The sequence below is a fragment of the Cervus canadensis genome, chromosome 1 (genome assembly GCF_019320065.1).
Source record: "Cervus canadensis isolate Bull #8, Minnesota chromosome 1, ASM1932006v1, whole genome shotgun sequence".
In the NCBI taxonomy this organism is placed as follows: domain Eukaryota; kingdom Metazoa; phylum Chordata; class Mammalia; order Artiodactyla; family Cervidae; genus Cervus; species Cervus canadensis.
In genome coordinates this window covers 118462944-118479395 of record NC_057386.1, presented here as the reverse complement: position 1 = coordinate 118479395, position 16452 = coordinate 118462944, and the positions used below count along the sequence as shown (strand labels likewise).

At 43.9% G+C, this 16452-nt stretch overlaps 1 protein-coding gene across 5 annotated transcripts in view; it reads right to left on the bottom strand.

Annotated features, from left to right (window-relative positions):
• RPH3A (rabphilin 3A) overlaps positions 1 to 16452 on the bottom strand; it is a 265132-nt gene that overhangs the window by 57049 nt on the left and 191631 nt on the right. For all 5 annotated transcript variants that reach the window (XM_043439517.1, XM_043439522.1, XM_043439527.1 and 2 more), the window contains exon 3: positions 3524 to 3612. In XM_043439517.1, coding sequence (XP_043295452.1) covers positions 3524 to 3594 — 71 coding nt within the window. In that variant the 5' untranslated portion in view covers positions 3595 to 3612. The remainder of the gene's footprint in view (positions 1 to 3523; positions 3613 to 16452) is intronic.

The window sequence follows — 16452 nt, the reverse complement described above, 5'->3', positions numbered from 1 at the left end:
ATCACAAAGGCAGTAAGTGTATCTGGCTAGCCAGCAGTTAATTAAGACTAGATTTCTTAATTTACTGGAGAAAGACATTAGAGAATCATCTGCATTAGCACATCATCACTGCCGCAGACTAGATAGCATGTGTGATGACTATAATTCACCCATTAACATTTATTGGAAAATAATTTTAATATCTGAAGAAAATGCAGTAGCAATCAAGCCAGCCAGATGCATTAGGAAAGCCAAGATGTTTCACGGGAGCCCGGGAGCACTTTAAGGAAATAGCATCCAGACTGCTTGAATAATTCTAATTTAATTGTAAGGCAAATTGTTTGGCTTCATATTGACTAAAGTAAACTGTGATGGATGGGGTTTTAATTAACCAACATTTCTTATAAAATAAATATTTTACCCCATCCACCTTCAGGCAACTGTTTATCTTATAGAGAGACAGTTTTTGGCTGATAAGACATTCTTTGCCAAATGAGTTTGGTATCAAGAGAACGTTCATAGGAAGGGCTTGGAAACTAGAAATTTCCTTTCAAAATGGAAACCAACAGAGTTCAATAATGTCTTCAAAACTGTTAAACTCGTGGAACTAGAGGAGGTTTTAGGTGGAAATAGTAAACAGACAGGGATTTTGCTTCAGAGAATATGAGTGGACTAAATATTCTGAAAGACCCTCATCAATATATAATTAGGACCTTGATAATTAAGGGCAAATCTTATTAACACAGTTCTAGGATTGCTAGAAAGTAAATGAATTCTCCAAAACCCCTCTACCTTTGAAACAAACAGACAAAATAGACTTCATCAAAATAAAAAATGTTTCCTCTTCAAAAGACGGTTATGAAAAAGAAAATGCAAGTCATAGACTGAGAAAAACATGTGCAAAATGTGTCTCCAACAAACAACTTTTATCTACAGCACATTTAAAAAAACATGTAAAAAAAAAATAAAAAAAAAAAATAAAAAAAAAAAAATAAAAAATAAAAAAACATGTAAAACTTAATAACAAGAAGATAAAAGACCTGATTTTTAAATGGACAAAGTGTTTAAACAGACACTTTAACACAGAGGTTATATGAATGTCAAACTTACATAAAAAGATGTTCAATATCATTACTCATTAAGGGGAGTGCAAATTAAAATCACAAAACAAATACCACTATGCACACATAGAATGTTAAAATGGAAAAGACAAATTGTAGCAAGTGCTGGTGAGAAAGAAGAAGACGGAATTCTCATACACTTCTGGTGGAAATTTAAAGTGGTACAAACAATCTGGAAAACAGTTTGAAAGCTTTTTTAGAAGTTAAACATTTACCTACTAAGCCACTGAGACATTTTCCTCCTAGGTATTTCCTTAAGAGAAATACAAATATATGTCTATATAAATTTTACTTGTACTAGCCAAAAAAACTAGAAACAACCCAAATGTCCATCAACAGAAGAATGAATAAACAAACTGTAGTACATCCACACAATGAAATTTTACTTTTTTTAGCAATAAAAGGGATAAACTATTGATATGAATAACAATATTAATGGATCATGATTTAATTATGCCAAGTGAAAAAAGACACCTTCCCTCAAAGAGATGATTCCATTTACATAATTACTTAGGGATGGGTGGTGACAGGGAGGGGCAAAGGGGAATGAGTATGCATATAAGTGTAAAAATGATCAAATTGTACTTTAGATGTGTACTGTTGGAGGTACATTAGTTATACCTTTATAAGACAAATTTTTTTTTTAATAGAAAAAGAAAACCTAGCAAACTGAATCCAGAACTGGGAGCTCTGAGCAGGAAACCAATGTAAACACTAACATTGTGTCCCAGAGACTGACTCTGAGCTCCTAACTAGATGAAGATGCTGAATCTGGGACCCCCAAGGAAGCTCAGATCACATCCTTGGTGAGTAGCACACACTTCCTGGCAGAAGCAAATGCAAATCTCTCTGAAGAAAATATTCTCATGGTAGATCCCCAGGATTCTCACGGGTTGAGCTCACAATAAAACATTATCAAGCATTCAGGATAAAGAAGCTGTGGTACATACACACAATGGAATACTACTTGGCCATAAAAAAGAACATATTTGAGTCAGTTCTAATGAGGTGGATGAACCTAGAGCCTATTATACAGAGTGAAGTAAGTCAGAAAGAGAAAAACAAATATCATATATTAACATATATATATGGAATCTAGGAAGATGGTACTGATGAACCTATTTGCAGGGCAGCAATGGAGACACAGACGTAGAGAAGAGACTAATGGACAAGGGTGGTAGGGAGGGTAAGAAGAATGGACAGAGTAGCATGGAGGCATATACACTACCATATGTAAAAGAGATAGCCAATGGGAATTTGCTGAATGTCTCAGGGAACTCAAACTTGGGCTCTGTAACAATCTAGAGAGGTGGGAAAGGGTTGGAGGTGGGAGGGAAGGTCAAGATGGAGGGGACATATGTATACCTATGGCAAATCCATATTGATGTATGGCAGAAATCAAACCAGTATTGTAAAGCAATTATCCTTCAATTAAAAATAAATAAATTTTAAAAATTACCAAGCATTCAAAAAATAAGGCCTTTGAGTGAAAATCTTCAGTGATGATAAACAATAGACGTAGATTGTCAAGGTCTTTAGGCGGTGGTACGCTGGTGAATGTTTAACAGTTGCACTTCTAGAGAAAAACCCCAGCGAGGCTGATTTCGGGTACCTATATGATATCACTAAATGCAAAGCTGGGAGGAAACATGCAGTAGCATACTAATATACAGTATTTCACTATACAAGTATCACAGACAACAAGTAACACAGAGAATAGCAAAATGTAGTAAAATAAGTAAGAAATTATTAATGTTGAGTATTCACCACCCTTGCCTAATATAATTATAAAACTATACAACTTAATTTTTAATAACAGTCATATTTAACAATCAACTTGCAAAATTCCTGCAAATTTAACAACAGCTCTAAGGAGCCAGCACAGTACAGAGCCAATACACCACCAATTCAGGTATAGTAATTATTTAATACAGAATGTGAAGTTATTTTTATGTGAATTTCTCAATTTTTAAATGATCAGGCCAAAACTAAAGAATACATTTCTGCAAGTCAGAGTCAGCTGGTGGCCTGTCAGTTTGCAACCTCTGATTGAGTCCAACTTCCTTATTTAATTGATAATAAACTGAGGCCCAAAGAAGGGAAATAGACTCACCCAGTAAATTAGTTCAGATTTAGGACCAGAATCAAGTCTGATTCTCATCAACAGGTTAGTGCTCTTTCCATTTCACCAGACCACCTTTCATTTAGGGCATGGAGCTCAGAGTTTCATCTTGTTACTCCAACCTTTCAAAGTAGTAAAATCAGTGGAGGAGTTTCCATGACAGAACTCCCACTAGCTTCTTTTTTCCCCCACCCCAGGGATGGAAGTTCTCTTTTTTCCCCTACTACTCCTCTCCTCCTTCAAGTGTAGATCAGGACCTCATTGCCCCTGAGCAGAAGACTTCCAGGACCCAGTGACTTACTTTGATTGCAGGGGTCGGTCACTGGGATACATCCAACGGCTTGAGCTGCTGCTGAACACGGTGTCAGTCATGGCCGAAGCCCAGAACTCCTGGAAAACATCAGTCCAGAAAGGTCATCAAGCAAACGGTCATTCAGTCACTCCTTACTTCTCAGGGCCCTTATCTATGTCTGAGGGGCATGGGAGGAAACAGAGCCTCACCCACCTTCCCCGCTCTCTAGACGGGGCCTTCAGGACCAAGAGGGACACTGTCACAGCCCTCTTCTGGCAGAAATGATCAGAATGAAGAACTCTTTCCCTTTAATCTGTGTTCCTCCCATTCATTTTTGATGCAAGAGGAAGGGTGCATATGTGCATGCTAAGTCGCTTTAGTTGTGCCCAACTCTCTGCCCCTGCCCGCCATGGACTGTAGCCCGCCAGATTCCTCTATCCGTGGGGATTCTCCAGGCAAGGATACCGGACTATTGCCAAGAATACTGGAGGGTTGCCATGCTCTCCTCCAGGGGATCTTCCCCACCCAGGGATCAAATCTGCATCTCTTTTGCCTCCTGCAGGTGGGCTCTTTAACACTAGAGCTACCTGGGAAGCCCAAGAGGAAGAGCTCTCAACTCCAATCCGGGATATTTCTACTAGAGGATGGCATCTGGCTCATGTACTAGTCAACTTGGCCTTGGGTAGGTAAAAAAAAAAAAAAAGCAAAACCCGTCTCTCAGAGTTTTGAGGTCTCAAATGCTACAGTCATCCCTGGCTTGCTTTCTTTTAATACTCTACACCCAAGCCATCAGAAAGTCATGGCTTGATTGTCATAGAGCCAGAATCTTCCCAATATTCTCTGCCCTATTTGCTTATGTGCTGATCCAAATCTCTGCTGCCCCAGCCTGCCTTACTACAGGAGCCTCTTCAACTGTCTCCCTGCTTCTGCTCTTGGCCCACCTCAGTCTATGCTCTACACAGTGACCAGGGAGATGGTCACAGACATAAACCACAGTTTGTGAAAACAGTTGGAATCTCCCACTAAAATGTAAGCCTCTTGCAGAACTCTTCCTGTTTTGTTCTCTGTTTAATCTCTAATACCCAGCATAGCTCCTGGCATGGGGAAGGCATTTAGTAAATAATTATTGAATGCGTGAATGAGTCTTCATCAATGCTAAGCAAGTCCAGCTGAACTTAGGCAAACTTGTGTTCTTTCTGGACCTCCACTCCTCCCTGCTCCCCCAGGTATAGCCAAAGAGGAAGGGGAAAGAGACTATGGCGATCACATTTAATTTATTGTTTTAAAAGTTTTGGAAGGTAGGTCATGGGGTCCAGTGGGTCCTGATTTCGCTGAAGTTCTTGTTACATTACAGTCCTTTTCCCTAGGAAGATGAATAGATGAACAGTTGGGAGGGGAACAGGGAGAGAACTGTCTTTCCTATTCTGCAACCAGTGCAATTATTAAATATTCACGTGGGTGGGGTGGGGGTGGAGGGCTCTGATGGTTGGACACAGGAGAGGAAAGACCCCTTACAGCAAAGCCATTTCATCTGCTCCCAGGTGGTTAACATAATCTTCCTAGAATAATATGACCGTTTCATTGTTTCCACTCTGAAAACAGAAAAAGGAGCAATGACTCCTGTTGCGAAGGAAATATGCTGAAAAAAACCTTAACTTCTCATTACTGCCTGTGCCAAGAGCTGAATGAGGCTGCCCGGGCCCCCTGGGGTCCTCTGGTCCCTGCTGGGTACCGAGAGCGTCAGTCCTCAGTAATGAGCTTCCTCGGCTGCCCTTGACCGGAACAGCTAAGCGTTCGTTTGAATGCATTGCATCCTGAAGCAAGATGCAACAGTGCCCTTGGAGGATCCCAGGAGGCGGGGATGAGGGGATGGGACGGGTGATACACAGTCTCTGCTCAGGAACTCTGACCTCCAAATTCTGATGCTCAGAACAGACACCTGCCCACCCAGCCTGGAGATCACATGCTCTGTTAGAGCCAAAGCCCTGGCTTAAATCTAGTGAGGCAGCAGCAAGTTCAGAAAGCATAAAATAATTACCTTCCCTGGAAGCCAGAGGCTTAGCTCTCTGCTGGGCACCACAGCAAAGGGGCCACACCATAGCCCTGCTGTGAGCGCCAAGGAATGAAAGAAACAACAGCAACAATCACTAGTTCAAGTATCAAGGGTTTGGTACCTGCTAACTGCCTTTCAGATTTTATCTCATTTAATCCTCAAAAAGTCCACATAGTCAAAGCTATGGTTTTTCCAGTAGTCATGTATGGATGTGAGAGATGGACCACAAAGAGGGCTGAGCGCCAAAAAATTGATGCTTTCTAATTGTGGGGCTGGAGAAGACTCTTGAGAGTCCCTTGGACAGCAAGGAGATCAAACCAGTCAATCTTAAAGGAAATCAACCCTAAATATTCACCGGAAGGACTGATGCTGAAGCTGAAGCTCCAAACTTTGGCCACCTGATGCAAAGAGCCAACTCATTGGAAAAGACCCTGATGCTGGGAAAGACTGAAGGTAGGAGGAAAAGGAGGCAGAAGAGGATGAGATGGATGGATGGTATCACTGACTCAATGGACATGAGTTTGGGCAAACTCCAGGAAATAGTGAAGGAAAGGGAAGCCTGCTGTGCTGCAGTTCATGGGGTCGCAAAGAATTGGACACAACATAGCGACTGAACAACAATCCTCAAAATAGATTTAGGAGGTAAATGTCCATATCCCATTTCACAGATGAGTAACTGAGTCACAGAGAGTTTAAGTGGACTTCCCAAGGACCTTCTTGAAGCCCTTCAAGGAAGCAATCTAAATGCCTAATAACAAGCACTGGCTAGCAGGATGCTGGTGCATCTGTATGGTGGAGGGCTTCACAGCTGCAAAGAATAATGAGAATTTAAGATGGATATGGATTGATCACCAAGATTACTTGTCTAGTGGCCAGGCCAAGACATAGAACACTGTTCGAGAACACTATTGTGTAAACAGGGAAAGTAGGATAATGTGCATGTTTAGGTTGTATATGCATAAAGCATCTCTGAAAAGAACACACAAGAAACGGACAATACCATTGGCCTCTATGGAGGGAGCCTGGGAGGTTGGGCCTGAGATGGGAAAAACTGTCACATGATACCCCTTTGTATTTGCAACCATGAAGATACTTTAGCTATTCAAAAATAAATGTCTTTTTCAAAAGATAATTTTTAAATAATAAATTACTTCAATTTATTGGCTGTCCAATGCATATAAGATTTAAGACTCTCTCCATGACCTCAAAGAACTGTCATGACCTTCTACCTGCTACTGTTCCTAGATCTTGGACCATGCTCCAGTCAAGCTGGCTTTTCCAGCTGCCAAGTGTTTGCCTTTGCTGAGTCTCTGCCTTGATAGCTTCTTCCTCTTACTCTTGCATAGCGGGTTTCTGCTCATGCTCTTCTGGTCTCTGCTCAAATGTCACCTCCTCCAAGAAGCCTTCACAGACGACACCCTCTAAGTCACCTCCTCTCACTCCTTACTTCTCACTGTTTGTTTCCTCTATAATATTTATCAAGACATGTAATTATTATTTTTTCTTTACTTATTCACTGTTTGTTTCCCCACCTATCCCATAATATCCATGAGAGATATTATGGGTCTGGGTCTGTATTTGTTCAGCAGTGACTCCAGTGCATGTGGAATCAACTTCATGAAGCTTTGGCCAGTACAGTCACACAGGGACCCATGTCTAGAAGGACCCTGAACTCAGAATGACCCCGTCCTTAGAAGAGCCCACACTTGGCTTAATGCTTTGCTGTCATCATCTCAAAATGTTTTATGGTATTTGAACAAGGGGCCTTACGTTTTCACTTTGCAGGAGTGTGGTATACAGTAGGTGTTCAATGAATCTCCACACAAGTCCTAGAGCTCAGTGAGTGCGGAAGGTACTCAGTAAATCTGCATGTAAGTGACAGAGCCAGGCCTTGTTCCAGATCTGCTCACCTCCACAGCTTGGTACTAATCTTTAAATCACCTGCATTTTAAAATGACTCAAAGACCCAGTGCCAAGCCCAGAAAAGATTCCAGAACCCTGCCTTTCTCCCTCTGCATTTTGTTCTACCTACTTCTCCCCTGGCTCCCATCAGCACTGTTTGTTAAGGAACTGTGCCTCCATTCCCCAGAATCTCCAAGGTCTTCTGCTGGGTTTAGTTGAACTGAAAAAAAAAAAAACAAAAACCAAACAACCCTGACTGTCCATTAAGCTTCAGAGTCACAGCAGGTGTCTAAGCGTGACGCGGCGGGGCTGGGCTGGGCTGGTGGCGGCCCTGCACGTGGCACTTCAGGGCACTGCAGGGACCCAGCATGGGCTGCAGCTGTCTGCGTGGAGTTCAATGCCACAGTCAGTCTCCCAGCCCCACAGAGCTGGAATTAAACCAGATGCTTCACAGTAGAACCTGCAGCCACCAGCTTGGATGGTGCCAAATCGGTTCTATCTCTGTGTCTCTTTTCCTGCCCTGTTCCTCTTCCCCTGAGTCCATCCTATCTCTACTCAATTAGGAATTCGGGGCGGAGGGAGGGGGGCGGAATCACTCAGACTGCCTGATGGGATGGGATATGCAACTTACACCAAAGGCTCCAAACAGGAGTGAAGTGGGGCTGGGGGGACTACACTGACAGCATCCAGGCTGAAAGTATGTTTTGTTTGGCCCATGCAATAGTTTTTAAAAGTAAGAGTAAGCCAGTATTTTAAAGGCACAGGATTTAATTAAAAATACAGATTGCCAGCTTCTCTTGAGAAACGGGAAGAATAAAAGAAATTTATAGAACATCTATTACTATGTGGCAGACACTGGTGTAGGCACTAGGGATACGGCATTAAAGCAAATAAAAAAGGAAAATCTTTGTCCTCGTGGAGCTTCCCTTCTAGTGGGGAAACAGTAAGTCAAATGAAAGCATGTCAGCTGGTGACCAAGCACTTTAAAGAAAAACAAAGGAGGGTTGGTGAATGAGAGGGAAGTTTGATTTTAAATAAGTGGTCTAGGGAATTCCCTGGTTGTCCAGAGGTTAGTGCTATCACTACCAGGGGCCTGGGTTCGATCCCTAGTTGGGGAACTAAGATTCCACAAGCTGTGCGATGTGGTTAAAAAAAAAGGGTGGAGGCTCACTGAGAAATTATATTTGAGCAAAGACCTGAAGTGGGTAATGGACTGAGCCATGTGGCTATCTTGTGGGGGAGCATTCTAAGTGGAGGGGAAAAGCAAGTACCAAGGCCCCGGGGTGGGTGTGTACCTGGTTAGCTGGAGAAATGACAAGGAGGGCAGAGCGGCCGGAGTGGAGTGAGCAAGGGGGAGATGAATGGGAGCTGAAGCAGCAGTGGAGGCCGTGTGGAGGGGGGGTGGACCTCAGATCATCAGGACCACTTAAGCTTCTACTCTGAGTGATGTAGGAGCCACACAAGGACTTTGAGAAGTGAACTGAATATATCCTATTCTGTCTCAATGCATCCAGCTTTGATTATTTGACAGGCACTCATGGTTCCTACCAGAGAAGGCAATGGCACCCCACTCCAGTACTCTTGCCTGGAAAATCCCATGGACGGAGGAGCCTGGTAGGCTGCAGTCCATGGGTCGCAAAGAGTCAGACACGACTGAGCAACTTCACTTTCACTTTTCACTTTCATGCATTGGAGAAGGAAATGGCAATCCACTCCAGTGTACTTGCCTGGAGAATCCCAGGGACGGAGGAGCCTGGTGGGCTGCCGTCTGTGGGGTCGCATAGAGTCGGACACGACTGAAGCGACTTAGCAGCAGAAGCAGCAGCATGGTTCCTACATACCTTTGCCATGGCAGGACACTTGGTCCAGTGAGAGAAAGATGGTGGTCTCTTGCCCTGCCTACTGTACTTGACAGAGCTGAGCATGCCTACACCTGCCTGCAAGCCTTGCCATTCCACTCTCTCAGAGCCCCAGCATCCTTTACCCGAGCTTCCTCCAGGGGATGCAGGCTGCTGCTGGCTTCTCTCTGCTTCCAGAACCAGTTGGGTCATCCCCAGCCTCCCCTGAACCTGGCCAAATCTGGAATGACAATACTTTGACTCCTTCCATGCTGAGCTGGTTGGTGTCCAAGATGAGGACAGAAACAAGTCTGAGAGATGCTCCAGATGAAGGCATCTCTGTGCTGCCAGCCTTGAAACAGAGCAAATTCACTGTCATCTCCCCAGGGTTCTCCCATCACCATATCGCAATAACAGATGGTTCCTACCATAAGCCCTCAAAAAATCCCACAGGATTTTATGGGTTTTTTTAAAAAAACCCATTTTATGGGTTTTTAAGGCAGGCACACAACTCATCTCCCACTGCTCTACAACTCTGGCAATTTGCAGAGACCACGTGGTAAGGGGCCATAATTGTCCTAGCCTATGCAGCTGCTCCATCATAAATTAGCCAGTCCCAGCTAATGTACCAGCTAACCACAGAAGTGAACAAGCCCAGCCAAGATCACCCAAGTCTGGCCTAGACCAGAAGAACCAACCAGGTGAACTCAACCCAGTGGCTGACTCTAAATAATCTTGAGATAAATAAATAGCTGTTGTCCTAATTCACTCATTTGTGGGTTGCTTTGTTATGCAGTAAGATCTGGCTGATGGAGCAGCCCATGTTGTGGAACAATTCCTGGCCTTGGACCCAAAGTCTGGGATCTGACCTTAGCTCCCCTATTCATTTCCTGGTATCTCATTTAGTCATTCTGGGCCTCAGTTTCTGCATCTGATTAAAATGAGGGCGTAAGAATTCCCATCTTTGTCACGCCAACTTCACAGGGTTTTTGGGAAGAGCCAAAGGGTTAATACACGTGCAGAGGCCTGGTAAGATAAAATACTTTTTAAGGATTAAGCAAAGAGGTCATTGTTAGTGTTATTTGAGGGTGGGGCTGGGGAGAAGAACACATGTCTAATTTCTAGGTGTTTTTAGGCCCGAGTGAGACACTGCAGTGGATGCCTGGGGTAGAGATTTCCTGCTTTTTCCTGTCCATCACTTATCCCTTTTTTTTTTTTTAAGTAACAGCACCCCCAATTTTCCTTTGGGAAACCATCCCTCTCTCATATCAATCTGCGTGGCTCAGATGGAGATTACCCAAACCTGGTCCCTAAAGGTGGACCAAAGATCCATCTCTAACCAATCAGTGTATTATATGCCCTATGGGCTCAGGGATAGGCACATGTCCCAGTCTGGACCAGTAAAGGTATGCCCTAAGACTTGTTGGAACTACGTGGAAAGAAGCATTCTTTTTCCATTGTGATTGCTAAACTGGTAGAAAAGAAGCCCGGAGCTGCTATTGGTCATTTTTTGGCACCAGACAGGAAAGGTCTGCCAAAGGATGAAAGTGGAGTTAAGAGATGGAGAGTGACTGGTTCCTGATGATGCTGTTGGAATGCTGGATCCAGCCACACCTGAATCCCTCATGGTCTGTTTTGGCTACCATATGCTGAACATATGAACAAATATGCTCCTATTTTTTTTTTCCTGAAGTCAAATTTGAATTGAATTTCTGTCATTAGAACCCTCCTAACCTCTCTTTATGTGTCTTTATAAACCAGCTACCTTGGAGCAAATGGGGATCTCAAAGAAAACCAGAATTGGCTGAAGTCTGGGAAAAAAACACCCATCTTCATCCATCCCCCCCAGAAATGCACCCCCTCTTTACTTCAGAGGCACTGCCACCCAAGCTGAGGTTATGCAAGAGGACAAGAAACATTTGTTATGCATCCTCACCAAGGCCTGCTGAGACCCTGCACTGACAATTAAAATTCAGTGACAATAAACAGCACTAATTAAAAGCAAAACTAAGTACTTAATAGACAAATTAGGTGCCAGTATTAAAAGCTAGGATGAGAGAACTGGCATTAATTAAAAACAAAGACTAATTTCCTCCCTCCTCCAAATGGACTGCATTGTGTGTGTCTAGAAAATGTTTAGATTCATTAATGTACAAAATGCCATGGAAGCAGACAGGTTATGGGATTGGCTCTGTCTGGGGGTGGGGGTGGGGTGGGTCCTTCCCAAAACGGGTAAGACTGGGACTGCTCCCTGAAGGATGAGCTGGAGTATGCAAGACATGAAGACTGGAGGAAAAGATGAGGGAATAGAGTGAGCAAATGCTCAGAGGCTTCAATGGACATGGAATATTTAAGGAATGGAGACATTCAGGGGGATGGAGCCTGGGGTGATTGTAAGGCTGGGAAAAGGGGAAAACAGAAAAGAGTGAATAGGTCCCAGTGATGAACCCCTGTTTCTGTGGGTCAACAAGGACAGTGCATAGCGTCTCCAGCACTCTCCACGCAGACAACCCCTGCTTCCAGTTAAAGATCCAGAGGCTAAGATCACATATTCTTAGCAGACAGTTCAGCAAGGTGACTTAGGGTATGAGGTGGGGGGGCCAAGTCCATTCTGCCATTTATGAGCCTGACAAGTGGATTCACCTTCCTGACCCTGTTTCCTCATCTGTAAAGTGGGAACAATAACAGGACCCATCTCAAAATAGAATTGTGAAGATTAAATGAGATGAGGCCTGACACAAGTCATCTTCTTGTAAGTGGGAACTATCATTTATTTATGTTATTATTAATAAAAATATCAGCTATGTTTTCTTAAAGAAATGGGAACCCAACTTTGGCATGAGTAGGAAAAGTCTCAGGATTCTTGAAGCCAGATTAAGTATGTGAAGCATGATAATGAATGATGGAAATAAAAACAACAACAAAATGCATTCTGTTATTATGTAAGAGCAATATAATTGTACTAACACAAGGGTTACTTGAGAGTGCTATGGAGAAGGAAATGGCAACCCACTCCAGTATTCTTGCCTGGAGAACCCCCATGGACAGAGGAGCCTAGCAGACTACAGTCCATGGGGTTGCAAGAGTCAGATACAACTTAGTGACTAGATCATAATGGTTGTCATTAATGCTGATAACTAAATATTTCTGACTTCCCACAATGCGATAGGATTGCTCTTCCCTCTTCCTGGAAGGCTGGAACACAAACTGTTTTGGCCAAAAAAAAAAAAAAAATCCAGGTGGAAACTAAAGCAAGGGCTCACGTCACCGCTTTCCCCTTTTCCTGTCTTGACAATCGTAGACATATGAGGATGGAGCTCCCCCCTCAGTCTGGGTCCCTATGTGAGGACAAATGCAGAGCAGACACCCACTGCTAACCCACCATATCCAGGTAGCATGAGTGAGAAATAGAGTTCTGTTGTCTTGGTCCTTGCAACGTTGAGGATTGCTATTACCACAGCACAACCTAACCCATCCTTTCTGGACTCACTGTGAGCCGGTAACTGCACTAAGTGTTTCATGTGCAATATCTAGTTGTATCTTCATAAAGATCCTAGAAAACAGGAGCTTTTGTTACCCACTTTTACAGATCAGAAAACTGAAGCCCAGAGAGGTAAGGTCATTTGTCCAAGGACACACAGCCAATAAGCCATAACAGTGCGTGCATTCAAAATGAGTCCACAGCAGAAAACACATGACACACACTGAAAGCAGGGCAGAGCAGCCAGAGTTGATCTTCCTGGGGGGAAAAACGTCTCCTGCCAGAGGGAGGTGCCCCCATCATTTCCCTCTTCCCCTAGGTTATGAATCCCTCTGAACCCCGAGTCTACACATCCAAATACTGAACAATAAAATGCAAAGGTAGACACTATTAACAGAACACTCTTCAGGGCTCCCTGCATAGCCCAGCCAATTACCTGATTCCTTGATAAAGTGGAAGCTCGCCTTTGTTGTGCTGTTAATCGAGTTTATCTCTGCTCCAACTCCATTGTGGTGAGTAAGGAGAAGAGGAAAAGCTCATGATTGATTTCTGCACTTGCGCACACTTGCACAGACACACACAGCCCCAAACAGGAAAATGTGATTAGACAGGTCTGCGTATTAAAACAAGTAATTTAGCTTAATGGCCTCTGGCTGCCACTCAGGCTCAAGTTGCAATACCATTCATTCTGATTAAAACTCAGTTGGAACTGACTTATTTGCAGCCCTAAGCTAACTTTCCTCATGTTACAGAGACCACAAGTGTCACCCTAATTCCTCCTCTGCCTCAGGGATGAAATACTCAGAGCAGAGAGGGGCATTTATCCCTTTGAAAAAAACAGCATCCTCTCATTTGAGGGGCACTTTCACAAATCACAGATAGGAGACATAGGACTCCCATTTTACAGCTAAGGAAACTGAGGTCCTGATTTTCCTGAGGTCCTGATTTGAGGTCACATGGTAGCAGGTAGAAAATCCAAAGATATTCCTGGATCTGGGTCTTGTATAAATGAGCCTTCTGACCACTCTGTTATCTTGACTATTGTTGCAAATAATACAATATTTGTTATTTTAAGTGAAAGTCGCTCAGTCCTGTCTGACATTTTGTGACCCCCATGGACTATACAGTCCATGGAATTCTCCAGGCCAGAATACTGGAGTGGGTAGCCATTCCCTTCTCCAGGGGATCTTCCCAACCCAGGGATCAAACCCAGGTCTCCCACATTGCAGGCGATTCTTTACCCGCTGAGCCACAAGGGAAGGCCAAGCATACCGGAGTGGGTAGCCTGTCCCTTCTCCAGCGATGGGGGAGCCAACCAGGTATAAATCCAGGTGTATCTTCCCGTGATACCAAACTCCTGACCATCACTCTGGACAACCACTCATATAACACAGCTGCCCGGCTAGATGAGGCACCACCAAGTGAAAGGTACAGTGAGGGAAAGTCTAGCATAAGGTAAAGAACAGCTCTTGGGAATTCCGGCAGTCCAGTGGTTAGGACTCAGCGCTTCTACTGCAGGAGACATGGGTTCAAACCCTGGTTGGGGAACTAAGATCCCACAAGCCACACAGTGTGGCCCTAAATCCCACAAACCAAAACAAACAAACAATATCCAGCTCTTGTTAGAGCTGATATGATCAGAGGTATCAAAAGGAGGATGTGCTACTTTGAGAAGTAATGAGTTCCCATTCACTGGAGTTGGTCAAGCACACACAGCGAAACTACTTGTTGGGACTGCTGTAAAGAGGGCTATGAGTTTTTCCGAAATGGCCTCTTTCTGCATTTGAAAAGGAATGGTTCAAGTTCACAGACTTTCCTCTTATGTGTGAGCAAAACTCCTCACATTTCACTTGTCTGACTCTCTCATCAAGCAAGCAAGGCCAGTTTCCATTTATAAGATAGAAAGATTCAGTACTCTGGTCTCAGATGCGCCCTGCCCTGGAAAAATGCACATGTCATTCCATCCTTGGAAGAAGCAATCAGGGCTCAGGAAGAGCTTTGCTTGCCTCCTCACCTCAACACACACAAACACACACTCACATTCTCTGTCACCCACACCCTCTACTTCGGTTCACCAGCACCTACCTACACTCACGCTACAGCCCCCTTCCTTCCCACGCCACATACTTAGATTTGTCCATCCCTACTGACAACATTCTGGTGCACTTATGCCCATTCATACTCAAACTACACATCCACACACCCTCTACCACACACACTCCTAACCACCCCTCCTCCCACACCCCCAGCACTTTCTCCACCCACAACACAGTCGTTTTCACACATGATACAAATTCCATGACAGAATCTTCCACCAAGAGCTCAGGCTTTGGCATTACATGGACCTGAATTCAACCCCCAGCTAAACTTGAGCTGAGTGAGCCTGGAAAAAATTACTTTACATTTCAGAGCCTCAGTTATCTTGAGGCTGTAAAATGGGGGCTGTAACAGCCCTTCCTTCATAGGGTTGTTGAGAGGTTGGACTGGAAAACAGCAGTAGAGAGCAGAGGCTAGTGCTGGGCCGGGCAAACCCTCACTTGGTGTCACCCAGGGGCTCTTGCAGAATTCTCACCCTCCAAAGGAACATAGGTTACAGGGTCTCTGGCCAGGAAGGACAGTTTTTGCCTCAGATGGTCCAGCCATGCTACCTTCCTGGGAGGTGGATTCTAAGAAATCTGAGACCAGGTCAGAAAGAACAAAAAGCTTCTCTTGGTTCCCATGAATAATAAATCTTGAAGACTTGGCTCTATCCACTCCTCTTTCCTGCTGTCCTGACACCAAGTGGGGGAAAGCAACAGAAAAATGAATCTCAGTCAGGGTTGGCTGGAGAACCCAAGTGAACCCCAAAGTTCCTGTTCCTCTCCCTATGTCCCCATGAAAACAGCCACCAGAGCAAGAATGGATGGAGCACTCTGCAATTTACAAAGTCCGTGGTCTTTACAATGACCTGGGCATGTGGGTGCTATGACCTTCATCACTGGAGGCAGAGGAGTGCAGAGGTTGAAAGGTGCTGAGTTGCCACAGTTCAAATTACAACTCTGTCTCTTTCTAGCTGTATGATGTTAGGATAGTTACTAAACCTCGCAGCGCCTTAGTTTCCTCATATGAAAAACTTCATAATAATAGTGATAGTAGTATTTACCTTGTAGGGATGTTGAAGGATTAAATGAGTTAATACTTGTAAAGTGTTTAGAATAGTGTCTGGTACATGGTTAGAATTAAATAAGGAAAAGTCTCCATTATATCCTGTCACATCTCCAGGATATAATAGCTGAGAATAACAGCTCTAATGGTATTTACCATTTACTGGGTGCCAGTGACCACACTATATGATTTACATACATTGGCTCACACAATGCTTGCAAAGAGACATCATTGAGTCCATTTTACAGATGGAAAGTTGAGGTTTAATAACATTAATTGGCTTTCCCCCAAACTGAATCAGAACCAATAAGAAGCAGGACTTCTTAGAAAAGTTGGGGAGACATCAAGAGAGCTTTGGCCCGAGCTATGGTTCAGGACCACAGACAGGGCACACATTTAATACTTTACTTCTCTCATTTTGGAGCTTCCCTGGCGGCTCAGATAGTAAAAAGCGACTGCCTGCAATGCAGGAGACCCAGGTTCGATCCCTGGGTGGGAACTGGAGAAGGAAATGGCAACC